The sequence below is a fragment of the Oncorhynchus masou genome, chromosome 20 (genome assembly GCF_036934945.1).
Source record: "Oncorhynchus masou masou isolate Uvic2021 chromosome 20, UVic_Omas_1.1, whole genome shotgun sequence".
In the NCBI taxonomy this organism is placed as follows: domain Eukaryota; kingdom Metazoa; phylum Chordata; class Actinopteri; order Salmoniformes; family Salmonidae; genus Oncorhynchus; species Oncorhynchus masou.
The window spans coordinates 29832347-29847540 of NC_088231.1; the positions used below are offsets into that span (position 1 = coordinate 29832347).

At 48.6% G+C, this 15194-nt stretch overlaps 1 protein-coding gene across 1 annotated transcript in view; it reads right to left on the minus strand.

The window, feature by feature from the left end:
- LOC135507236 (protein FAM184B-like) overlaps positions 1 to 15194 on the minus strand; it is a 39892-nt gene that overhangs the window by 10735 nt on the left and 13963 nt on the right. The window contains 9 exon segments of the mRNA XM_064926832.1: positions 2421 to 2876; positions 3430 to 3527; positions 4022 to 4152; positions 7130 to 7247; positions 9678 to 9794; positions 10608 to 10713; positions 13075 to 13349; positions 13893 to 14009; positions 14159 to 14266. Of these exon segments, the coding sequence (XP_064782904.1) occupies positions 2421 to 2876; positions 3430 to 3527; positions 4022 to 4152; positions 7130 to 7247; positions 9678 to 9794; positions 10608 to 10713; positions 13075 to 13349; positions 13893 to 14009; positions 14159 to 14266 (1526 nt within the window).

Genomic DNA, 15194 nt, shown 5'->3' on the forward strand with positions numbered 1-15194 from the left:
AACACACATTAACCCCACCCCTGCTGGGAACACACATTAACCACACCCCTCTACTCCTCCAGCCTGGGAACACACATTAACCACACCCCTCTCCTCCTACAGCCTGGGAACACACATTAACCCCACCCCTCTCCTCCTGCTGGGAACACACATTAACCCCACCCCTGTCCTCCTGCTGGGAACACACATTAACCACACCCCTCTCCTCCTGCTGGGAACACACGTTAACCCCACCCCTCTCCTCCTACAGCCTGGGAACACACATTAACCCCACCCCTCTCCTCCTACAGCCTGGGAACACACATTAACCCCACCCCTGCTGGGAACACACATTAACCACACCCCACTCCTCCTCCAGCCTGGGAACACACATTAACCCCACCCCTGCTGGGAACACACATTAACCACACCCCTCTACTCCTCCAGCCTGGGAACACACATTAACCACACCCCTCTACTCCTCCAGCCTGGGAACACACATTAACCCCACCCCTCTCCTCCTGCTGGGAACACACATTAACCACACCCCTCTCCTCCTACAGCCTGGGAACACACATTAACCACACCCCTCTACTCCTCCAGCCTGGGAACACACATTAACCACACCCCTCTCCTCCTACAGCCTGGGAACACACATTAACCACACCCCTCTCCTCCTACAGCCTGGGAACACACACACATTAACCACACCCCTCTCCTCCTCCAACCTGGGAACACACACACATTAACCACACCCCACTCCTCCTCCAGCCTGGGAACACACATTAACCCCACCCCTGCTGGGAACACACATTAACCACACCCCTCTACTCCTCCAGCCTGGGAACACACATTAACCCCACCCCTCTCCTCCTGCTGGGAACACACATTAACCCCACCCCTCTCCTCCTGCTGGGAACACACATTAACCACACCCCTCTCCTCCTACAGCCTGGGAACACACACATTAACCACACCCCTCTCCTCCTCCAGCCTGGGAACACACACACATTAACCACACCCCTCTCCTCCTCCAGCCTGGGAACACACACACATTAACCACACCCCACTCCTCCTCCAGCCTGGGAACACACATTAACCCCACCCCTGCTGGGAACACACATTAACCACACCCCCTCTACTCCTCCAGCCTGGGAACACACATTAACCACACCCCTCTCCTCCTACAGCCTGGGAACACACATTAACCCCACCCCTCTCCTCCTGCTGGGAACACACATTAACCCCACCCCTGTCCTCCTGCTGGGAACACACGTTAACCACACCCCTCTCCTCCTGCTGGGAACACACGTTAACCCCACCCCTCTCCTCCTACAGCCTGGGAACACACATTAACCCCACCCCTGTCCTCCTGCTGGGAACACACATTAACCACACCCCTCTCCTCCTGCTGGGAACACACGTTAACCCCACCCTCTCCTCCTACAGCCTGGGAACACACATTAACCCCACCCCTCTCCTCCTACAGCCTGGGAACACACATTAACCACACCCCACTCCTCCTCCAGCCTGGGAACACACATTAACCCCACCCCTGCTGGGAACACACATTAACCACACCCCTCTACTCCTCCAGCCTGGGAACACACATTAACCACACCCCTCTCCTCCTACAGCCTGGGAACACACATTAACCCCACCCCTCTCCTCCTGCTGGGAACACACATTAACCACACCCCTCTCCTCCTACAGCCTGGGAACACACACACATTAACCACACCCCTCTCCTCCTCCAACCTGGGAACACACACACATTAACCACACCCCACTCCTCCTCCAGCCTGGGAACACACATTAACCCCACCCCTGCTGGGAACACACATTAACCACACCCTCTACTCCTCCAGCCTGGGAACACACATTAACCACACCCCTCTCCTCCTACAGCCTGGGAAACACATTAACCCCACCCCTCTCCTCCTGCTGGGAACACACATTAACCCCACCCCTGTCCTCCTGCTGGGAACACACGTTAACCACACCCCTCTCCTCCTGCTGGGAACACACGTTAACCCCACCCCTCTCCTCCTACAGCCTGGGAACACACATTAACCACACCCTCTCCTCCTGCTGGGAACACACGTTAACCCCACCCCTCTCCTCCTGCTGGGAACACACATTAACCCCACCCCTCTCCTCCTGCTGGGAACACACATTAACCCCACCCTCTCCTCCTGCTGGGAACACACATTAACCCCACCCCTCTCCTCCTGCTGGGAACACACATTAACCCCACCCCTCTCCTCCTGCTGGGAACACACATTAACCCCACCCTCTCCTCCTGCTGGGAACACACATTAACCCCACCCTCTCCTCCTGCTGGGAACACACACACACATTAACCACCCCCTCTCCTCCTGCTGGGAACACACGTTCCCCACCCCCTCTCCTCCTGCTCCACACTCCAGTGTGTTACTCACTCTGTTTCCAGGGCCACTATGCGAGTCTGTAGCTCTGCCTGACAGCTGCTGTATTCACACACCAGACTCTGCATCGCTCTCCTGTGCTCTTTCTTCACTTCCTCTCTCCTCTCCTCCTCCTCCTCCTCCTTCCTCCTCTTCTCCTCCTCCTCCGCCTTCCTTCTCTTCTCCTCGTCCACCTTCCTCTTCTCCTCAACCTCGGCCTCTCTCCTCTTCCCCTCCTCTCTCCTGTTCTCCTCCTCCGTCCTCTTCTCCTCGTCCCTCCTCTTCTCCTCCATCTCTCTTCGCGCCTCCTCTTCTCTCATCTCTTCTTCTCTCTGTTCCTCCCGTTGTTTCTGAGCCTCTTCCAGTTTCTCCACCTCTTCTCTCAGTCTGTCCACCTCCACTCTCAGTCGTTGGGCTTCCTCCTCTCTCTCCTTCTGCTCTCTTTCTCTTCCCATCGCCTCCTCTCCCGACCTGGAAGAGTAGAGAGGAAGAGTAGAGAGGAAGAGTAGAGAGGAAGAGTAGAGTAGAGAGGAAGAGTAGAGAGGAAGAGTAGAGAGGAAGAGTAGAGAGGAAGAGTAGAGTAGAGAGGAAGAGTAGAGTAGAGAGGAAGAGTAGAGTATAGTAGAGAGGAAGAGTAGAGTATAGTAGAGAGGAAGAGTAGAGTATAGTAGAGAGGAAGAGTAGAGTAGAGTAGAGAAGTAGAGTGGAGTAGAGAGGAATAGTAGAGTATAGTAGAGAGGAACAGTAGAGTAGAGTAGAGAGGAAGGGTAGAGTAGAGAGGAAGAGTAGAGTAGAGAGGAAGAGTAGAGTAGAGTAGAGAGGAAGGAGGAAGAGTAGAGTAGAAAAGTAGAGAAGAAGAGTAGAGAGGAAGAGTAGAGAGGAAGAGTAGAGAGGACAGAAAGGGGATAAGATGAGGAGAGGTGTGTGTCTGTGTGTGTGTGTGTGTGTGTGTGTGTGTGTGTGTGTGTGTGTGTCTGTGTGTGTGTGTGTGTGTGTGTGTGTGTGTGTGTGTGTGTGTGTGTACCTCAGTACAGTGTTTTCCCTCTGTAGTTCCAGAACGGCACAGCGACTCTCATCCAGCTGACGCTCAAACACCTGGTACTGATTCTGCTGCTTCAAGTCCTACACACACACACACACACACACACACACACACACACACACACACACACACACACACACACACACACACACACACACACACACACACACACACACACACACACACACACACACACACACACACACACACACACACACACACACACACACACACACACACACACACACACACACACAAAGATAGTCAGTTCCCAATTTAATAGCATATGTTATAGTTATATATGTTATATACAGGGCCATCGTGTGTGTGTGTGTGTGTGTGTGTGTTACCTGTTGCAGGGCCACCATCTTTGTGTCTGTGTGTGTGTGTGTTACCTGTTGCATGGCCATCATCTTTGTGTGTGTGTGTGTGTTACTTGTTGCAGGGCCATCATCTCTGTGTGTGTGTGTGTGTGTGTGTGTGTGTTACCTGTTGCAGGGCCATCATCTCTCTCTGTGTGTGTGTGTGTGTGTGTGTGTGTGTGTGTGTGTGTGTGTGTGTGTGTGTGTGTTACCTGTTGCAGGGCCATCATCTCTGTGTGTGTGTGTAGTTCCGCCTGCAGGTCTTCGATGTGTTTCATGTGTCTCTGGGTCAACTGTCTACTCCACTCTGTGTACTGCTGGCTCAGCTCTGTACCCTGCTTATCTAGACACATCATCACCATCATCACCACCACCATCACCATCATCATCACCATCACCACCACCACCATCATCATCATCATCATCACCATCACCACCATCACCATCATCATCATCATCATCATCACCATCACCACCACCACCATCATCATCATCACCATCACCACCACCACCATCATCATCATCATCATCACCATCACCACCATCACCATCATCATCATCATCATCATCACCATCACCATCACCATCATCACCATCATCACCATCACCATCATCACCATCACCATCACCACCATCATCACCACCATCACCACCACCATCATCACCACCATCACCACCACCATCACCACCACCATCACCATCATCATCATCATCATCAACATCATCATCATAATCATCATCACCATCACCACCATCACCATCATCACCATCACCACCACCACCATCATCATCATCATCATCACCATCACCACCATCATCATCATCATCATCATCACCATCACCATCACCATCATCACCATCATCACCATCACCATCACCATCATCATCATCACCACCATCATCATCATCATCACCACCATCATCATCATCATCACCACCATCACCACCATCACCATCATCATCACCACCACCATCATCATCATCATCACCATCATCATCATCACCACCACCATCATCATCATCATCACCATCATCATCATCACCATCATCATCATCATCATCACCACCATCATCACCACCACCATCATCACCACCATCATCATCATCATCACCACCACCATCATCATCATCATCAACATCATCATCACCACCATCATCATCACCACCACCATCACCATCATCACCACCACCATCACCACCACCATCACCATCATCATCATCACCACCATCATCATCATCATCACCACCATCATCATCACCATCATCATCACCACCACCATCACCACCACCATCACCATCATCATCATCACCACCATCATCATCATCATCACCACCATCACCATCACCATCATCATCACCATCATCATCATCACCACCATCGACAGACAGACAAACATAATGTAACAGGTGTTGTGTGTGTGTTATCAAGCTGTAACAGGTGTAGTGTGTTACCTAGCTGTAACAGGTGTAGTGTGTTACCTAGCTGTAACAGGTGTAGTGTTACCTAGCTGTAACAGGTGCAGTGTTACCTAGCTGTAACAGGTGTAGTGTGTTACCTAGCTGTAACAGGTGTAGTGTGTTACCTAGCTGTAACAGGTGTAGTGTTACCTAGCTGTAACAGGTGCAGTGTTACCTAGCTGTAACAGGTGTAGTGTTACCTAGCTGTAACAGGTGCAGTGTGTTACCTAGCTGTAACAGGTGCAGTGTTACCTAGCTGTAACAGGTGTAGTGTGTTACCTAGCTGTAACAGGTGCAGTGTGTTACCTAGCTGTAACAGGTGTAGTGTGTTACCTAGCTGTAACAGGTGTAGTGTGTTACCTAGCTGTAACAGGTGTAGTGTGTTACCTAGCTGTAACAGGTGCAGTGTGTTACCTAGCTGTAACAGGTGTAGTGTTACCTAGCTGTAACAGGTGTAGTGTGTTACCTAGCTGTAACAGGTGTAGTGTGTTACCTAGCTGTAACAGGTGTAGTGTGTTACCTAGCTGTAACAGGTGCAGTGTGTTACCTAGCTGTAACAGGTGTAGTGTGTTACCTAGTTGTAACAGGTGCAGTGTGTTACCTAGCTGTAACAGGTGTAGTGTGTTACCTAGCTGTAACAGGTGTAGTGTGTTACCTAGCTGTAACAGGTGTAGTGTGTTACCTAGCTGTAACAGGTGCAGTGTGTTACCTAGCTGTAACAGGTGCAGTGTGTTACCTAGCTGTAACAGGTGTAGTGTGTTACCTAGCTGTAACAGGTGTAGTGTGTTACCTAGCTGTAACAGGTGCAGTGTGTTACCTAGCTGTAACAGGTGCAGTGTGTTACCTAGCTGTAACAGGTGTAGTGTGTTACCTAGCTGTAACAGGTGCAGTGTTACCTAGCTGTAACAGGTGTAGTGTTACCTAGCTGTAACAGGTGCAGTGTGTTACCTAGCTGTAACAGGTGCAGTGTGTTACCTAGCTGTAACAGGTGCAGTGTGTTACCTAGCTGTAACAGGTGTAGTGTGTTACCTAGCTGTAACAGGTGTAGTGTGTTACCTAGCTGTAACAGGTGCAGTGTGTTACCTAGCTGTAACAGGTGTAGTGTGTTACCTAGCTGTAACAGGTGCAGTGTGTTACCTAGCTGTAACAGGTGCAGTGTGTTACCTAGCTGTAACAGGTGCAGTGTGTTACCTAGCTGTAACAGGTGTAGTGTGTTACCTAGCTGTAACAGGTGCAGTGTTACCTAGCTGTAACAGGTGTAGTGTTACCTAGCTGTAACAGGTGCAGTGTGTTACCTAGCTGTAACAGGTGCAGTGTGTTACCTAGCTGTAACAGGTGCAGTGTGTTACCTAGCTGTAACAGGTGTAGTGTGTTACCTAGCTGTAACAGGTGTAGTGTGTTACCTAGCTGTAACAGGTGCAGTGTGTTACCTAGCTGTAACAGGTGTAGTGTGTTACCTAGCTGTAACAGGTGTAGTGTGTTACCTAGCTGTAACAGGTGCAGTGTGTTATCTAGCTGTAACAGGTGCAGTGTGTTACCTAGCTGTAACAGGTGTAGTGTGTTACCTAGCTGTAACAGGTGTAGTGTGTTACCTAGCTGTAACAGGTGCAGTGTGTTACCTAGCTGTAACAGGTGCAGTGTGTTACCTAGCTGTAACAGGTGCAGTGTGTTACCTAGCTGTAACAGGTGCAGTGTGTTACCTAGCTGTAACAGGTGCAGTGTGTTACCTAGCTGTAACAGGTGTAGTGTGTTACCTAGCTGTAACAGGTGTAGTGTGTTACCTAGCTGTAACAGGTGCAGTGTGTTACCTAGCTGTAACAGGTGCAGTGTGTTACCTAGCTGTAACAGGTGCAGTGTGTTACCTAGCTGTAACAGGTGCAGTGTGTGGAGTCTGTTCCTCTCGGTCTGCAGTTCCTCCTGAGCTTGTCTCTCCAGAGCTTGCAACGCCGTGTGTCGTTCTTCAGAGTGTCTCTGTTCCTCCTAAAAGAAAGCAAACGGTCATCTCTCTCTCACACACACACACACACACACACACACACACACCGTGTGTCGTTCTTCAGAGTGTCTCTGTGAGTGTGTGTGTGTGAGTGTGTGAATGAGTGACTGTGTGTGTGAGTGAGAGACTGTGTGAGTGAGTGAGTGAGTGAGTGAGTGAGTGAGTGAGTGAGTGAGTGACTGTGTGTGTGAGTGACTGTGTGTGTGAGTGACTGTGTGACGGTGTGTGTGAGTGAGTGACTGTGTGACTGTGTATGTGAGTGAGTGACTGTGTGTGTGAGTAAGTGAGTGACTGTGTGTGTGAGTGAGTGACTGTGTGTGTGAGTGACTGTGTGTGTGAGTGACTGTGTAACGGTGTGTGTGAGTGAGTGACTGTGTGACTGTGTATGTGAGTGAGTGACTGTGTGTGTGAGTAAGTGAGTGACTGTGTGTGTGAGTGAGTGAGTGAGTGAGTGAGTGAGTGAGTGAGTGAGTGAGTGAGTGAGTGAGTGAGTGAGTGAGTGACTGTGTGTGAGTGAGTGACTGTGTGTGTGAGATAGCGAGTGAGTGACTGTGTGTGTATGAGTGACTGTGTGTGAGTGAGTGAGTGAGTGAGTGAGTGAGTTAGTGGGTGAGTGAGTGAGTGACTGTGTGTGAGTGAGTGACTGTGTGTGTGAGTGAGTGAGTGAGTGACTGTGTGTGTGAGTGAGTAACTGTGTGACTGTGTTAGTGTGTGAGTGAGTGACTGTGTGTGAGTGAGTGACTGTGTGTGTGTGTGAGTGAGTGCGTGAGTGAGTGAGTGTGTGTGTGAGTGAATGACTGTTTTACTGTGTGTGTGAGTGATTGAGTGACTGTGTGTGTGAGTGACTGACTATGTGACTGTGTGTGTGAGTGAGTGAGTGAGTGAGTCTGTTTCTGTGTGAGAGAGTGACTGTGTGTGTGAGTGACTGTGTGTGTGAGTGACTGTGTGTGTGAGTAAGTGAGTGACTGTGTGTGTGAGTGAGTGAGTGAGTGAGTGACTGTGTGTGTGAGAACTGTGTGTGTGTGTGTGTGTGTGTGTGTGTGTGTGTGTGTGTGTGTGTGTGTGTGTGTGTGTGTGTGTGTGTGTGTGTGTGTGTGTGTGTGTGTGTGTGTGTGTGTGTGTGTGTGTGTGTGTGTGTGTGAGTGAGTGACTGTGTGTGTGAGTGAGTGACTGTGTGTGTGAATGGGTGACTGTGTTTATGTGAGTGAGTGACTGTGTGTGTGAGTGAGGGACTGTGTGAATGTGTGTGTGAGTGACTGTGTGACTGTGTGTGTGTGTGAGTGGGTGACTGTGTTTATGTGAGTGAGTGACTGTGTGTGTGAGTGAGGGACTGTGTGTGTGAGTGACTGTGTGAATGTGTGTGTGAGTGACTGTGTGACTGTGTGTGTGAGTGAGTGAGTGACTGTGTGACTGAGTGAGTGACTGTGTTACTGTGTATGTGAGTGATTGAGTGACTGTGTGTGACTGACTGTGTGACTATGTGTGTGAGTGACTGACTGACTGTGTGACTGTGTGTGTGAGTGAGTCTGTGTGAGTGTGTGTGTGAGTGAGTCTGTGAGTGTGTGTGTGAGTGAGTGACTGTGTGTCTGTGTGAGTGAGTCTGTGTTTGTGTGAGTGAGTGAGTCTGTGTGAGTGTGTGTCTGTGTGAGTGTGTGTGTGTGTGAGTGAGTGAGTCTGTGTGAGTGTGTGTCTGTGTGAGTGAGTGAGTCTGTGTGAGTGTGTGTCTGTGTGAGTGTGTGTGTGTGTGAGTGAGTGAGTCTGTGTGAGTGTGTGTGTGTGTGTGTGTGTGTGAGTGAGTGACAGTGTGTCTGTGTGTGTGTGTGTGTGAGTGAGTGAGTCTGTGTGTGTCTGTGTGAGTGAGTGAGTCTGTGTGAGTGTGTGCCTGTGTGTCTGTGTGAGTGAGTGAGTCTGTGTGAGTGTGTGTCTGTGTGAGTGAGTGAGTGACTGTGTGTCTGTGTGTCTGTGTGAGTGTGTGTCTGTCTGTCTGTGTGAGTGAGTGAGTGAGTGAGTGAGTGAGTGACTGTGTGTCTGTGTGAGTGTGTGAGTGACTGTGTGTGTGTGTGACAGTGTGTCTGTGTGAGTGAGTGTCTGTGTGAGTGAGTGAGTGACTGTGTGAGTGAGTGAGTGAGTGACTGTGTGTCTGTGTGAGTGTGTGAGTGACTGTGTGTGTGTGTGACAGTGTGTCTGTGTGAGTGAGTGTCTGTGTGAGTGAGTGAGTGAGTGAGTGAGTGAGTGAGTGAGTGACTGTGTGAGTGAGTGAGTGAGTGAGTGAGTGAGTGAGTGACTGTGTGTCTGTGTGACAGTGTGTCTGTGTGAGTGAGTGTCTGTGTGAGTGAGTGAGTGAGTGAGTGAGTGAGTGAGTGAGTGAGTGAGTGAGTGAGTGAGTGAGTGACTGTGTCCTTGTGAGTGTGTACCTGCAGCTGCTCTCTCAGTCTCTGGTTCATGTCTCTGGTCTCCAGCACCTCCCTCCGCAGCCTGTCAATCTCGCTGTCATCATGGTGACCCTCTGCTGGCCCCGCCTTCCTCTCCACCTACAACAGGAAGTTAGCGCAGTCAAACAGGACATGATTCAACATGATTCAATCTTGTTAGTTTAAGGGTTAGAATTTAAAATATATATATATTTCCCACCTCCAACCCCCCCCCTAGACATCTCTGATCAATAGTGAGGTTAGATCAGATCCCTCCAGACATCTCAGATCAATAGTGAGGTTAGATCAGATCCCCCCAGACATCTCAGATCAATAGTGAGGTTAGATCAGATCCCCCCAGACATCTCAGATCAATAGTGAGGTTAGATCAGACCCCCCCTCCAGACATCTCAGATCAATAGTGAGGTTAGATCAGATCCCCCGGACGTCTCAGATCAATAGTGAGGTTAGAACAGATCCCCCCTCCAGACATCTCAGATCAATAGTGAGGTTAGATCAGATCCCCCGGACGTCTCAGATCAATAGTGAGGTTAGATCAGACCCCCCTCCAGACGTCTCAGATCAATAGTGAGGTTAGATCAGACCCCCCCTCCAGACGTCTCAGATCAATAGTGAGGTTAGATCAGACCCCCCCTCCAGACGCCTCAGATCAATAGTGAGGTTAGATCAGACCCCCCTCCAGACGTCTCAGATCAATAGTGAGGTTAGATCAGACCCCTCCCCCAGACATCTCAGATCAATAGTGAGGTTAGATCAGATCCCCCAGACATCTCAGTAGATTACCTGTGATTGGTGATTGGCTAGTTGAGTAGATCATCTGTGATTGGCTAGTTGAGTAGATTACCTGTGATTGGTGATTGGCGAGTTGAGTAGATTACCTGTGATTGATGATTGACTAGTTGAGTAGATTACCTGTGATTGGAGATCTGCTAGTTGAGTCTGCAGCTCCTGCTCTCTCTGGTTGCTCGTGGCAACAGCCGCATCAAGCTCCGCCCTCAGGCGCTCCTCACACTCTGACCTGGAGACACACACACAATATGTAAAAATGTGTGACCACACTGCAGAATATAATTATGGCCCCCTGGCAACAATAGTGGGTCGGCAGGTAGCCTAGTGGTTAGAGTGTAGAGGTGGCAGGTAGTCTAGTGGTTAGAGTGTAGAGGAGGCAGGTAGCCTAGTGGTTAGAGGAGGCAGGTAGTCTAGTGGTTAGAGTGTAGAGGCAGCAGGTAGCCTAGTGGTTAGAGTGTAGAGGCAGCAGGTAGCCTAGTGGTTAGAGTGTAGAGGCAGCAGGTTGTCTAGTGGTTAGAGTGTAGAGGAGGCAGGTAGCCTAGTGGTTAGAGTGTAGAGGAGGCAGGTAGTCTAGTGGTTAGAGTGTAGAGGAGGCAGGTAGCCTAGTGGTTAGAGTGTAGAGGAGGCAGGTAGCCTAGTGGTTAGAGGAGGCAGGTAGTCTAGTTGTTAGAGTGTAGAGGAGGCAGGTAGCCTATTGGTTAGAGTGTAGAGGAGGCAGGTAGCCTAGTGGTTAGAGGAGGCAGGTAGTCTAGTGGTTAGAGTGTAGAGGAGGCAGGTAGCCTAGTGGTTAGAGTGTAGAGGAGGCAGGTAGCCTAGTGGTTAGAGTGTAGAGGAGGCAGGTAGTCTAGTGGTTAGAGTGTAGAGGAGGCAGGTAGCCTAGTGGTTAGAGTGTAGAGGAGGCAGGTAGCCTAGTGGTTAGAGTGTAGAGGAGGCAGGTAGCCTAGTGGTTAGAGTGTAGAGGAGGCAGGTAGCCTAGTGGTTAGAGTGTAGAGGAGGCAGGTAGCCTAGTGGTTAGAGCGTTAAGAATTTGTTCTTAACGGACTTGTTAAATAGATTAAATACATTAAAAAACACAAGGGCACATCCAAATTGTTGAGATTGTTTTCCTTCTTCTTCCTTCTTCCACAAAGAAGCAAATTATTTAAATTTGTCAAAACTATTAGAAAGCGTGTACAGTATTTAAAAGATATGTTAATTCTATATTGAGGAAAATTATTGAAAAAAATTTGAACGTTTGTTTTCACGTAGCATAAGCACTCAGAAACAGACGTTTGTTAGCATTAGCATTCTCATAGAGAATGACTGGCGGTGTTAGCTCGTTAGCTTCGTGGCACAACAGACTGCAAATATCCTGATGTTATCGTCATAAATAATTTCTCCACCGTTTCTGTCTCTTGATATTCTGTGTCTAACAACATTGCTATTTCAAGCATTGATCTTTGATTGATAAGGGATACAGACTATATATAACGACCATTAGATAGTCTAATATGCTAACTAGCTAACACCGCCAGTCATTCTCTATGAGAATGCTAATGCTAATGAACGTAGGTCTCCAAGCGCCTATACTACGTGAAATCCATCCGTGCAGTTATGGACTACAGTTCCCTGTAGGAGGAAACGTGGGTATAGCATACCATGGGCAGTCAACGACCAATCATATTCACCTGAAGAAAACTCAAAAACTCGTTGACTCCCCATATAATGAATGGAACGAACTACAAAAAATCTCTGAAACTGGAAACACTTATCTCCCTCACTAGCTTTAAGCACCAACTGTCAGAGCAGCTCACAGATTACTGCACCTGTACATAGCCCACCTATAATTTAGCCCAAACAACTACCTCTTTCCCTACTGTATTTATTTTATTCATTTATTTTGCTCCTTTGCACCCCATTATTTCTCTCTACTTTGCACATTCTTCCATTGCAAATCTACCATTCCAGTGTTTTACTTGCTATATTGTATTTACTTTGCCACCATGGCCTTTTTTTGCCTTTACCTCCCTTATCTCACCTCATTTGCTCACATCGTATATAGACTTGTTTATACTGTATTATTGACTGTATGTTTGTTTTACTCCATGTGTAACTCTGTGTCGTTGTATGTGTCGAACTGCTTTGCTTTATCTTGGCCAGGTCGCAATTGTAAATGAGAACTTGTTCTCAACTGGCCTACCTGGTTAAATAAAGGTGAAATAAAATAAATAAATACAAATATTATACTGAGAGACGGAAAGGGAACTTTATGATTCTTCTTCTTATTATTATTATTATTATAATTATTCTTTCATTTTCCTCAACGTCGAATTAACATATCTTCAAATTCTGTGCACGTTATTCCATAGTTTTGTCAAATTTCATTGATATTTAATTAACTTTTTGCTGTGAATGGTCTGAAAATAGGAAAAACAATGATGTTGGATCTAGGTTGAAGATCTAGGTTGAAGATCTAGGTTGAAGATCTAGGTTGAAGATCTAGGTTGAAGATCTAGGTTGAAGATCTAGGTTGGATCAGGAACTGGGTCATGTGGGCGAGGCATCATAAGGTGAATAGTGTTTTGTCGTTATTTAAAGTTTTCCAACCTACCGGATTCTCTCGTCTGTGTTCTCTTGGTTGTGTTCCAGAACGTTTCTGTCAGTGTTCCCTTGGTTGTGTTCTGGAACGTTTCTGTCTGTGTTCTCTTGGTTGTGTTCTAGAACGTTTCTGTCTGTGTTCTCTTGGGTTTGTTCTAGAAGGTTTCTGTCTGTGTTCTCTTGGGTCTGTTGGTTGAGCTCTAGAACCTTCTCCTCCAGTCTCTGTTTGTCTGTTCTCAGACCTGTCATCTCCCTCTGGTAACTCTCTCTCTGTCGCTCCATCTCTTCCTGACACACACACACACACACACACACACACACACACACACACACACACACAGAGACACACCACACACACACACACACACACACACACACAGAGACACACACACACACACACACACACACACACCATCCATCAGACACAGCAGAGATTGAAAAACCAATCAAGACGAATCTGTGATTTAGACAACAATTAAGTGTGTGTGTGTGTGTCTCTGTGTGTGTGTCTCTGTGTGTGTGTCTCTGTGTGTGTGTGTGAGTGTGTGTATGTGTGTGTGTGTGTGTGTGTGTGTGTGTGTGTGTGTGTGTGTGTGTCTCTATGTGTGTGTCTCTGTGTGTGTGTCTCTGTGTGTGTGTGTGTGTGTGTGTCTCTGTGTGTGTGCATGTGTGGGTGCGTGTGTGTGAGTGTGTGTGTGAGTGTGAGTGTGTGTGTGTGTGTGTCTGTGTGTGTGTCTGTGTGTGTGTGTATGTGTGTGTGTGTCTGTTTGTGTCTGTGTGTGTGTGTCTCTGTGTGTGTGTGAGTGTGTGTGTGTGTGTGTGTGTGTGTACCTGTATGTGCTGCAGATCCTCTCGGAGGTGGGAACAGTGGATTCCGCAGGTGGGAGGAGTTTCAGAGGCCACACCCCCCTGACTTTGCTGCTGAATGACTCCTTCCAAACGCCAGATCTACACACACACACACACACAGACACAGACACACACACACACAGACACACACACAGACACACACACACAGACACACACACACGGTCAGAATGTTGTCAGTACAGTATGTGTATTTAATGGAGAGCCTGTCAAGGCAAAGCCTCTCTCACCTGATTGGTTGCCTGCTGCAGCTGGTCTCTAAGCTCCTCCCTCTCAGTCTGCAGCCTTCGACACACCTCTTCACCACTCCTCCTGTCCTCCTGTACACGTACACACACCTGCTGACACACACACACACACACACACACACACACACACACACACACACAGACACACAGACACACACACACACACACACACACACACACAGACACACACACACAGACACACACACACACACACACAGACACACACACACACACAGACACACACACAGACAAACACAGACCAGCTGTCTGTAATGTCTGGTTCTGTCTGGACCCAGTCAGACCAGCTGTCTGTAATGTCTGGTTCTGTCTGGACCCAGTCAGACCAGCTGTCTGTAATGTCTGGTTCTGTCTGGACCCAGACCAGCTGTCTGTAATGTCTGGTTCTGTCTGGACCCAGTCAGACCAGCTGTCTGTAATGTCTGGTTCTGTCTGGACCCAGTCAGACCAGCTGTCTGTAATGTCTGGTTCTGTCTGGACCCAGTCAGACTAGCTGTCTGTAATGTCTGGTTCTGTCTGGACCCAGTCAGACCAGCTGTCTGTAATGTCTGGTTCTGTCTGGACCCAGTCAGACTAGCTGTCTGTAATGTCTGGTTCTGTCTGGACCCAGTCAGACCAGCTGTCTGTAATGTCTGGTTCTGTCTGGACCCAGACTAGCTGTCTGTAATGTCTGGTTCTGTCTGGACCCAGTCAGACCAGCTGTCTGTAATGTCTGGTTCTGTCTGGACCCAGTCAGACCAGCTGTCTGTAATGTCTGGTTCTGTCTGGACCCAGTCAGACTAGCTGTCTGTAATGTCTGGTTCTGTCTGGACCCAGTCAGACTAGCTGTCTGTAATGTCTGGTTCTGTCTGGACCCAGTCAGACCAGCTGTCTGTAATGTCTGGTTCTGTCTGGACCCAGACTAGCTGTCTGTAACGTCTGGTTCTGTCTGGACCCAGTCAGACCAGCTGTCTGTAATGTCTGGTTCTGTCTGGACCCAGTCAGACCAGCTGTCTGTAAT